Source organism: Paramisgurnus dabryanus, chromosome 5 (genome assembly GCF_030506205.2).
Source record: "Paramisgurnus dabryanus chromosome 5, PD_genome_1.1, whole genome shotgun sequence".
Taxonomy (NCBI): domain Eukaryota; kingdom Metazoa; phylum Chordata; class Actinopteri; order Cypriniformes; family Cobitidae; genus Paramisgurnus; species Paramisgurnus dabryanus.
Genome location: NC_133341.1, coordinates 23688323 through 23700671, shown reverse-complemented (window position 1 = coordinate 23700671; position 12349 = coordinate 23688323). Strand labels below are relative to the sequence as shown.

Genomic DNA, 12349 nt, shown 5'->3' with positions numbered 1-12349 from the left:
TTGTGACTTTTCTAGACTATTTGTCCATATTTATATAAAAAACTGGGCTTGATTCAGTCATTCTAAAGATGTGTAAAAAAAATTACGGGGGGTAAAAATGACCCCAACTGAAAATGAATGGGAAAATAAATAAATTTGCCAAAATAAAATCAATGCATCTAGAATAAATCTAAAATTTCAACACAGAAAAATACTGGTACTAGAGCACAAATGCAATATAAAAAAGACATGCTCAATCACACACATTTAGATCATAATTTATGGGAATTTTTCACAAAAAAAATTATATTTTACAGGCAAGTTAATGGTGTTGAGGAATTTAGTGGTAAACAGGTACAAAAGTACTTAAAAACTCCCAAAACACAGCATTAATGTATATAGATGGCAAGTAAACAAATATATATATATATATATATATATATATAATTTGTATCATTAAATATTTATATATTTTTGTAATCACTCTTTTAATTTCTGGGGTCATTTTTACCCAAGGAACTTTAACGTATACAGGAAAATAGGTGCTTATGAGGGTTAAGATAAGTCTGTCTCTTATCAAACCTGACAGTCATCAATTTTTAATAAAAAATAATTGCTAATATTTTGTAATCATTATTTAGAATCATTATTTCTGTCATAAAACTGTTGATCCGTATTGGCAGATTTGAGAGACAAGAAGTTTTTGTCAGTGTTTTGGAGCACACTAGATTCTATACATCCTTACAAGATAGAATGATTCCAGATGAATTGAGACAGTATTTGTACAATGATTAATGAAATAAAAAAATTGCATTTCACCCCCTAAATCTTCAAACAAACAGCTTGGACATTGTTAACTTAGTTGTTTTCCAATACTTAAAAAACAATAGTAATAAACTTAATATTCCTATATTGTGAATATGCAATGGGACAGAAAGCACAATTCTATGTTACATGATATTTATTGGGGTAAAATGGTAAACCAAAACATTCAAGGCGAAGTCGATTCTTCAGTCTTTGTTTTGTTAAACCTTTTTTTAAATAGGCCTTTTAAAATGTTATTCCTCCCTATAAACTTCATTACTTTGATATAAAATTGTGTGGCTCATTTAATACTTTTTCGAGTTTTACTTAAATTGCACCCTCTTAGAGCTGCAGTATAGAATACATTATAGATTGAGTGCCCGGTGAACTTACAAACACATCAAATCAACAATTATTAATGCTAGAACCCACACATGTAATAAACCATTTTTTCTGGGGTGTGTGCAGATGGGTTAAACGTGTCACCCCTTTCATTAAGAAACTTTGCATCCTACCATTTTATAACTGATTCAAGCAGTATTAGTAAAATAATTTAAGATGCTAGCAACTACATGTCTCACCCTTGTAATGTAAAAGACCTACCCTACAAAACAAATGTTATTGAACACTCAAGACAACAAATCATTTTTATAGGTTAAGTGTTTTTACACATGGAATAGAGTAAGTGAAACAACATTAGATGGAAGCATATAATCAGGGGTGTCAAAAAACATCTCTCCAACTTTTTACAAATTAAAAAAAAAAGAAAATCCCAGCTAAAGAACAGAAGCAAAGACATTAAATAATTATTTTGATAAATTTACACGATATGAAAAAGATGGTTGCTTATGACTTTCGATTTAAGTGTACAATAAAAGGAAGTGGAAAACAAAAACATCCAGGGAAGTAGTTTGGGCATGTGAGCAAATCGAGAGCATGTGGCTGTAATCCAGGAGTATCTTACATTACTTCACCTTTTTATATTACTTCTAGTATGAATCTAAACATTGACATTACAATTACCATCTCAATACAGAAAGGTGCAAGCATGCAAGATCTCGCTTCATTTTTGTCTTTGGCTTGTCAAATCAACGGTGACTCTTGTGTATAGAAAGCAGTATGGGGGTACATTAAAATCGCATCTCAGTAACTAATGACAATCTTACATTTTATGTTTACAAGAGATTGTAACAAGAACAGAGCTCAGAATGTCCATGCATCATTACACAACAGATGTTCAACAAACCCTGAATTTACAAGATTTAAAGAAATAATTCACAACCTCATTTTACACAGAATTACAAAAATCTTTACAGAGATGCTACAGCACTCCCATGGCCGTCTGTGCAGGCACACCCTAAACGGATCCGAGCAAACATGATTTTGTAAAAACATGAAATGAAGTCTTAAAAATTTAGATAAACAAGTATTCCATGTTACAAAATGAATATGCTAACATTTAAATTGAACAAAAAGGAAGTATGTTTCTCCTGCACCTTTGCGTTAATACAATTAGCTAAAAGCTTTATTAATTGTGTCCAAAAAGAACAAAGACGTTCCTGAAACCTCAGGTATATTTCAAGGCCACAGGAGAATCTTATCTATATATGAAGAATACCTTTTATCACTAGGTGTTATGAGATAAAATATCTTTTATATTCGATTAACACGAAGTCTCAATTCCTGAAACCTTTCTTGTAAAAATAAACGTAAAGCATAGCCGTACTGACAGAAGAAAAATAATAGAAAACAGCTTCAGAAGAAAACGCCATACAAAGAGTGCAGCATGTTACTTTCTACACACTTTGAGGTATCGGCTAAACTGAGACTGCAATACACATCGAAAAATACATTTAATCGGTTTCAGAACTAGACAATTAAAGTCCCCTAAATGCAGTACTTTATAAAAGAAAACAGCAAGAAATGTCCTGGGGCCTAAAAATAAACAAACAAAAAAAAAGACGAGAGGATTTCTTTCAGATTAATGGTCTGAGTATAATGTACAGTGGGCTGAATGCAGCCCTTTCAACAACCCCTGAAACTGGTTTATAATAGTGAGTCCCACTGGGCAGATGCCACACTGAAACGGGGTTTAATGATTGGACTGAAGGATTAATCAGCCACATGTGTACTTATTTATATCCCTGCTGATTCCAGGCCTGCCCGTAGACACCATAAGTGGGCATCTGCCACCCGTTGGGCACATATTGACCCATCTGCTGACCGTTGCCGTATGACTGGCCCCACTGTCCGTAAGCCTGGGGTGCATATGTAGGTTTACTCTGCTGTGGATGGTAGAAACAAACAAAATGTTTAGAGGCATCATTTAAAATGCAAAAGGGTATAGGAGATACATAAATAAAGAGGTACCTGGGCCATCTGCATCTGTTGCATTGATCTCATGTCAGCCGTTTCTTTCCCCCAGTAGCATTTCACAATGTGACCCTCGATGCAAGTGCCATTTACAGACACGATGGCATGGGCAGCACCCTCGTGAGTGTCAAACCTGGAAAAACAAACATGAATTTTTTTAAATAAGGCCACACATAGATCAACGCTTCTGGGTGCAGACACATAAAATAGCATACCTCACAAATGAGTAGCCTTTCTCTGGGAAAACCCTGATCTCCATTATCTGCCCGAATGGGGAGAAAGTCTGTCTCATCAGCTGATCTAAAGCATAGAAGAAAAATGCATTTAAAATGTCACACCTTGCGAATGATTCATCATTACTTCTGTTATTACAATATTGACTTTTCAGATTGTGTATCAAATGGGACATTTGTACAAACCTGAAAGACCAGAAGCAATCCCACCACAATACACAGTGCAGTTACTAGGACTCGACTGGTTCAGAACCTCCTCATAGGACAGGTGTTTGCTGCTACCTGCACAAAAACAAGGGGACAAAAAATGTTTAGAGTAAAAATTATGACTGGGTAATATACAATGCATCACCAATACATTACGATATAATCACAATATGCTTTTTTCACAGAGTTCAGATTATAAGCAATAGATGGTGCAGAAAACATGCACGCTTTTATTTTTCTACATTGTCCGTTTGTTTAAAATGTTTATACAAGGAAAGAAACAAGCAATTTCAAAGCAATAAAATTCATAAGAACATTTAGGCTATCCTACTTAATAGACGAAACAACAGTTAAACATAAACTGACTTGCCTTCATTGGTTGGTTTGGGAGCGGATGGCTTTCTTGTGGCCCAGTTTGTTCTGATCTGTCTGCCTCCCAGCCATTGGCCGTTCATTTGCTGAATGGCACCCTCAGCATCCTATCAAAGGCAATAAAATTCATTATAATGTGACTAATAACAACAAAGTACATTCAGATTATTATGCAACAAAGCGTATTTGGTTGTGGCACTTTATCCAAATAATTTTTTAAACAATCAATATGCAATCTCTTACCCATTTATTAATGAAGGAGATAAAGCCGTATCCTTTAGATTTTCCTGTGGCCAGATCCTTCACCACACGAGCGTCACTGCACAAAACACATTATGCCATAAAAATACAGCAGCAGTGAGTTTTGAATACTACTCAAAATGCGCATTAAGCCACTTACGATATCTTTCCAAATGGAGCAAAGGCCGCTCTGACATCATCCGTTGAGATTTCTGGACTCAAATCGCCAACAAAGACGTGAAAGTGATCTACAATAATAAGAATATAAGAGGAAACATTAAAATTAGGGATGCACCGATACCACTTTTTTGGAATACGAGTACTTACATTTCAGTACTTGCCGATACCGATACCGAGTACTTAATAAAAAAAACATGATTTAAATTTACAGGTAACAGCTTTAGTCATATAATTTAACAAAAAAACAAAGGACTAGTTTTCCAGTTTGTTGTAAACTCTGCCTCTTTGGACAACACAAGAGACATTAACCCCTTACACGCCGCTCAAACATAGACATTTCTCAGACGTGGTATCGATTCCAGGTATCGGGGGACTTTTAACGAGTACTTTAGAAAATGTGGTATCTAGGCCGATACCAGTATCGGTATCGGTGCATCCCTAATTAAAATGCATCTCAAACCACACAGAAATAATTCCTGTTAAACCCAGCGCGCACACACACACTTTAGTTTGCATCCTCTTACAACACTTACTGCTTGTGTCTTTCTTCTGACTGCTTGGTGTCGAAGCCCAGTTAACTTTCATGTCCTGTAGGAAACAGAAATACAGAGACATGGCAGAGTGAGAAAAATAATCAAATGAAAGAGTGACCTGAGCCGCTTTACACGAGTCTTCAAATGCTGAAGCAATAATCTGACAAACACAAATGGTGACCCCTTAAGTTCAAAGAGATAAAGACTATGAAAACAAATAAGATTTTATGGAATTATTTTCTACATAGTAAAAAAGTCTAAATAGCAAGAGACTTACAACAGAGTGACATTATCAACTTGTATTACTCCACAAATGGTCCTTCAATACCTGTTGAGGATAAAATATTTGCACTGAATATATTTTCGCCAAGGCTTTTCGAAAGTTGAAGGCCTGGTATGTGTGCAAACGATGATAAAGCAAGGCTAGATGTTGAGAAGAGGTACGTGATGAAGGACTGGAAATAAGAAAGTTCTACCTTTACCCAAAAAATGGATGAACAGAACACATTTTCACATGTTTTGTGACTAGGCCTGGGGGGTATATTAAGTAAGGGATAATGTAGAGGCAGCCGGTAGTTATTGGGAAATAAGCCCCGACAGTGTGATCAGGACCCGACGCGAAGCGGAGGGTCTTGTATCACACTGAAGGGGCTTATTTCCCAATAACTACCGGCTGCCTCTACATTATCCCGCTTATTACACGGCTACTTGCCACATAAGAAAAAAAACTGGACATGAATATGAATTTGAAACATTTTATTGGCATATTTGTTTTAAATTAACATTTTTATCCTTCCGCGAAACTTTGCACAGATGCATAAAATGATCGTAATACCTTATTAAGATCATCTGCTTCATACTTGTCTGTCTCCATTATTTTCTCTTTAACCAGTCTTTGAGAAGTTTTAATGCCCATTCTGTATTTTTTTGTATGTTAGTTGGCTTCGTAGCTGTCATGCTCTATTTTGTCAAGTTCAGTCTCAGTAAGCTCTCTGTGTCTTGTCGTGGTTGTCGAGTGTTTGTCACAAGATGGCGCCAAACAGTAATCTTTATTGATCTTTATTGGCGCGGAGCGATTTTACTCGTGCAAGTAGTCCGGCTATGCGTTATTATTTTGGAGCGGTTATTATTTGAAAAGAACGAACCTGCAAATGTCTCAACTGACCAATCAGAATCAAGCATTCCAGAGAGCCGTGTAATAAGTTTTGGTAATATAGACAGTTTCATCGGACGCACCTGTGTTGTTATGTGGCATTTACACCAGCTACTGTAGAGGCGACAAAAACGCGCTATTCGCACATAGTTGGACGCTTAAACATTTTGAGTTTACTCGCTTCATTTGCATTTGAAATTCTAGTCATATGAGAAATTCACGCGGAAATTTGCGTCATGGGAGTGGCTTCTGCGACTCCGCTCACTCCCCGTAATCACGTCACTACTAGAGCAAGCTCCTGACTGGTTACTGCGGTGTGAATATCCGCCAAAGTTTAGATTTTTCAACTCTTGCGTTTCCCACGGCAACGCTTTGCAATGACTTAACATATAAATCACTCACGCTTGCCGCCTCTTTCATATCTGGTGTGAATGTCACATGCGCGTTTGGTCGGAACTTTACATTCGGTTTCTGATTGTTTAATGGCTGTGACTAGTGGCTAAAATGAACTCTGGAACAAATACCTCATTAAAAATAACAAATGTTTTGGTTTCCTAAAGACGAGGGGAGATGGCAATCATGAATCACCACTATGTGAAGGGAGGTTTGGCAGCCAGTTTGTAGTTAACATTGTATATAATATTATGTGTATTATAGTATACATTTTACACAGCAACATTAGTGTCATTTTTATACGCTTTAGCTATGAAAAATGAACTAAGGTAATCTTCTTGTTTATTTTGCTTGTTATCATAAATAAACTACTCTAAAGGGAATTTGTTGTTATTGATTCTTAGCAAACTTTACTGGAAGTTATGTCTGTTGCACAAAAGCCGTTTGTGCTTTTTTTTAGCAGCGGGATACAGAATTAGACAATACGGTTTATAGTGGTACGGTCTGATATGACTCATCTTTGCAACAAAAATGTTCACAGAGTTCAGATGCAAGATTTAGAGCCAGCTAACATGTTGTGCAGCTGTATACTTTTAAACAGGGAGGGAAACCCCATCTTAAATTTTTCATCATACAATTTTTATCACACGAGGCTTTGACTCGCATAAACATTTATTTAACTTTGTAGAAAATGCTGAAATGTTAATTGCATATCGTAATTAATTCCAAAATTAGAGATATGAATTTGGGCCAATATTGCCCAGCCCTATTTGTGACATGGAGGAACAATGTGGTTAGCTAATGAACAAAATTTCAGATATTCTCAAAGATTGATTCTCTAAGAATTTAAAGAGCACCTATTAGGTTGCTAAAAACATTATTTTGTGAAATGTTGTAAAACAATGAGTTTGCATGGTTTATGGTTAAAAAAAAAACATTATACATTAAACATTATTTTTCACATACCAACCATACATTATTGTTGCTCCTCTATGCCCTGCCTCCCTAAAACGTGTTGATTTTGTACAAAGCTCATTGTTGTAAAAAGCACAGTGTCCTCCCTGATTGGCCAGCTAATTTCTATGTTATGATTGGCCTGAAGACCTTGGTCATTAGCCGGAAATGTGAACCTCCTTACCATGTTTGAAAATTAGCTCAATGCAATGCTGATCCGAAATTTGATCCAGAAAATGCAGATGACCAATCTGATCGATCAACTTTGCCAGTGCGGCTTGAGCAGGACATAACAGATTGGTAAGGTGAGCATTACTTAAACATTAAAAGCATGTCTGCATTTGTGATCATAGAAACGACAAACATGCGCTACTCTGCAAAACTCAAGTTTGAATCGTAGTTTAAATAGTCAGTAGTAAATTCTTTAAATATGAAAACATAGGCGACTTACAGGCTGTGAGTCAGAAGCGGATGGAATTATGATAATGACCATCATGTCCACATCAACAGGCCAATGAAGTAAACTGTTGCCTAAAATCCGTGTGTTTGTCGTAGTCCAAGAAAAGAGATTTAAGTTGGAAACTTAAGTTGGGGTTTGTACCTTTTGCATATCATTAACATGTACTAATACACATTTACACACCAAAGGAAATGTAAAATCTTGAATCGGATAATTGGTGCTATTTAAATGCATTCTCTTTATCATAATGCACATAGTATGCATGTGTTTAATGTTTTTTAATAAGTTCCCAGCACAAAAGTGAATAAAAAGTCAGCATTGATTCAGTTTGTTGGAAAAGACCTCATGTCACCTTTCCAACCCTGTCCCTGGAGGCACACAAACTGTGCACGTTTTGGATCTCTCCCACATCTGACCCTATTATTTCCCATCTTGGAATCTTTACTGAGCTAATGAGTGGATTAAAGTGTGTTTAAATAGGAAGAGTTGAAAATGTGTAGTGTTGGTGTGCCTCCAGAAACACTGCTTTAGAGTTTAGCTTTAATTCCCATCAAACACACCTTAACCAGCTAATCAAGGTGTACAATAGCACTGTAACAGTAAAGAAATGTATCCACCATTTATTCGACGCGTGACAACCTGGTGATACCGGTATCACTGGGTGCGGAGGAGGGGGGTTAAATTAGATAGCAGCCATGCGCATTTTACTTTCATTTTTGAGTTAGCTGCTTTTTATGAGGTACTAGAGTTAAACACTTATAAATTCATGTGCAGCTAGGGCTGGGCGATATGACGCAAAAAATTATCGAGAAAATGTTTTCCATATCAGTCGATATCGATAATTATCATGATAAATAACAAATCTTTACTCCTGTCAAATTTAAAGGCAGATTTTTGCTCCTGAATGAAAATTGTAAAAACCAGACAGTTAATAATGGTTTTAAACTACTTTTTATTCAGAACATGACAAATACAAAAACTAAAATCTTGTTTAAATGCATCTGTATTAAATGTAAATCTATTTGTTATGAAATCAACACTTTCTGACACAAAAGCAGCAGACTACTGTCCCTTTAAGACCCAAGACAGACTGCTTTAAGTTTCAATATACTGAGTAACAGCTGTTTATGTTCACTTAAACAAGAAAGAAAACTTAGTTCAGTGATCACGCGTGTGTTATACATATACGAGCTATACACGCTGATAAATGGATGTCAAGGGTGTCACTTTGCTGTGGGAGCGCACATACCCAAACACTATATTCACTGCAGTGGTGGATCTGCTGCTTTTCCTCAGTTTCCTGAATTTGTGAATGTCCTGTAAATATACTTTTAAAGCTGGGCGGACGTGTGCGTGCGCAAGGCGGACGCTGAATGAAAGTAAAGTATACTGCACGCACCTGTGTCTGCTGTGTTTGATGAACCCTGTTTGCGCGTCCAACATTACACACAAGAAAATGTTTCCGCGCATTTGGATTCCGTGATTCCGTCCGCGTTATCCGCATCGCGAAAATCATAGGTCTCTACTAATAAATAAATAACTTGCCTCATCTTCCACTCCTTCAAGTCTGACTGTCACTGTGATTGTAAACCAAGAGCGCGTGCCGCATCCGGAAGTGCTCGCGCAACATTACGCACAGTGCTTAAACATTATCGATCACTTATCGAACTGTCCTTATCATTTTATCGAAAAAGTTTATATCGGTAAAATTATCGTTATCGAATTATCGCCCAGCCCTATGTGCAGCCGTGAGCCTTTAACTTTCACTTTGAAATAAGTGGCAATGCACTTGAATGTAGTGCTTAAAGTGAGCCAGTGCACGCTGGTACTTGTGACATGTTGCCCGAATGGAAGCATGCCCGTACCAAGCTTTAGGAGCGCGTTTGGACAGAGCATCAGGACAATTCTGGGACTTTACTCCATTTCAAGTGCTGCTTAAATGGTGGGTTCATTATTATTCTTAATGAGAAACACAACAACAAAACAATGAGGAACTCGCTTACATTAAACAAAAACCTTTATTAACAAAACGCTACTGTACAGGATTACTACAATTACAAGCAGCTGCTTTGGGATTAGGATTAAACTCAGGCACAGGAGCAGAGTTTACCACCATCAAGTTGTATTGCAAGATCGAAAGGACCAAAAATATTGAATGGCGTAAATAAATGGTTAATCTAATGGTTGATGAGATGAATGATTTAAAAGTACAGGTAAATAGCAACTTACCTGTAAGCACACAACAACACTACTATTCCTTAACATAAATAATAAAAATTACCTCATGATTTACCTCAATGTGATTTTGTGAGAAAAAAAATCCATATTTAAAACGTTATAAACTATAATAACTGGCTTCCAGTAGCGGTCAATGCGCATTCACCATAGAGTTAGCGTAGGACATAGAGTACGATGCATTGTGACAAATTTGCAGGAACAGAGAAGACAAGAAAAACAAAACACCAGTCATAAATAAGTCGTCTAAACCAAGTATTTGAAAGAAAATGGCAGAGGATCTCAATATGAGACAAGAGGACAGGGAGTTACCCTATTCTTACCGGATCTTGCTTATCGTAGGCTACGCTACTCTCTGGTGAATACGCATTGGTCACTACTGTAAGTAGTTATAATAGTTTATAAAGCCGTGTGAATAACTTTTGTGAAGGATGTAGGCACTTTTTGGGGTTTTCTACCATAATAAACAGGGCTCAACATAAAGGACTACCGGTGGCCCGGGGCCAGCATGAGAGACGATTGGGCCAGTAAACAGTGTTGCTTTTTCTTTCAGACGAACAATATTTATATTTGATGCCTTGAGGGTGAGAAAATCATAAAGTAATTTTCATTTTTTGCTGAAATATCCCTATAAGCCCTGTTTACACCTGATATTAGGATGTTTTTGGTCGATTGGATTACAAGTTGACAATGCTAAACACAGGTGTATACGGGGTGTGAACGTTTTAAGCTCTTCCACTTGTGATTTGATCAAACAAAACGCATCTTAATACCAGGTGTAAATGTGCTCTTAGCATGCTTGTAGGTACATCTTACCTTTCCTAAAATCTTCCTGCCATTCATAGCAGCCAGAGCTGCAGCAGCGTGTCTGTTCTCATAGAACTCCACAAAGCAGTATGGGTCATTGCCAGCCGTCTGAAAAACACAAGGGGACATGGGTTTGATTTTAGGGAAGAAAAATAGCTTAAAGTATGCACTGGTACCAAATGAATGCTTCAGGTGTATTGCAATTTGTTTGCCGTGCAAAAGCTAATCCAAGAGAACCCAGATATTAATAAAATAAAAAAATTTGATTGAACTTTTTTTGGATCAAAGCATCTGCCAAATACGTAACTGCGAGATTATATGGGTAAGGTAATATGGCATCAACTCAATAACTTTCACTACATGAAGAATAAGTTATGTTAAGTGTTCATGGTTTCAAAACTCACATCAATGATCATTTTACAGCTTTTGCAGGGACCGATCTGGGAGAACACTTGCAGGATGAGGGCCTCCGTAACGTCCCTGGAGAGGTTCCCGACATACCTAAAATTAAGGGAGAACACGGGAAACTGTGAAAGACTGGCATTGCGTCGGGTTTTTCCTCAATCTCTCAAGCCAACAGCGCATTCCGCGGGGTTTCGTTTCTGCCACGTTTTCAGCGCACGGTAGCGAGTAGCTAACGTGATACAACAGCTCATCTAGGCGCATAACCACAAACTGCGAACATGATTTAACATCCTAAACCAGAGTGAAGACTAATAAAGGCCCCACTGGTAATTTAATGAAGGCCCCATTGAGAATGTAATAACATTTAGCCTTTCCTTTTAGTCATTAACGTTAGCTCTCTGGGTAACGGCAACCCAACGCTACAAACGGAAATGGCTTGGAAACTAGAGCCTTTTACACGTTGTTATTACTACAAATATAAACAGATAAGTTATCCACGCGGGTTAAACTCGATACATTTAAGTCAGGTTTAGAAAAAAACGCGCCATTCTTCAGTGTAATGTCTGCTGGGCTCGTCTCCTATGTTTGTCCGGACGTTTGTATAGCCGGCTTGTGCTACAAGGACTGAAAGGATGAAAGTCCATTTCGCTTTTATACAATATTCAATTCACAATAGCAATAATAAACAGGCTTATTATATTGATCTTAATATGTGAAGTGTGGGGCACGCGATCTCAGCGCCGCTTTAATAAGCGTGTTTAAACACGAGTTTGGTTTCGGTAAGCGGCCGACTAAACTACAGCTGCACTTACAATGTCTTGGGCTGGTCCTCGTCCATCATCATCATGCTGGTGGGATAATGTCAAAACTTCGATAAAAAATATGTCTGTTTTTAAGGCTCGAACTGATAAAGCCTGTAAGAATTTAACTTGTTAGTTAACGCGAATTTACTGGAATAACTTCCTCTGACGTTACTCATGAAACGTCATCGCATGGCGTTGCAAGCGTTCTTCTTCAGCTG

The 12349-nt window shown here is 37.3% G+C and overlaps 1 protein-coding gene across 1 annotated transcript; it reads right to left on the bottom strand.

Moving 5' to 3' along the window:
• Positions 1–1417: 1417 nt before the first annotated feature.
• On the bottom strand, positions 1418–12349 carry tia1l (cytotoxic granule-associated RNA binding protein 1, like). The gene is made up of 11 exons (XM_065250429.2): positions 12141–12349; positions 11328–11424; positions 10933–11031; positions 4922–4976; positions 4369–4456; positions 4212–4287; positions 3963–4075; positions 3576–3667; positions 3372–3456; positions 3154–3289; positions 1418–3068 (listed from the first exon to the last, which is right to left on the bottom strand). Exons 1-11 carry the CDS (start codon positions 12173–12175, stop codon positions 2916–2918), a joined length of 1029 nt encoding a protein of 342 aa, XP_065106501.1. The 5' UTR covers positions 12176–12349; the 3' UTR covers positions 1418–2915.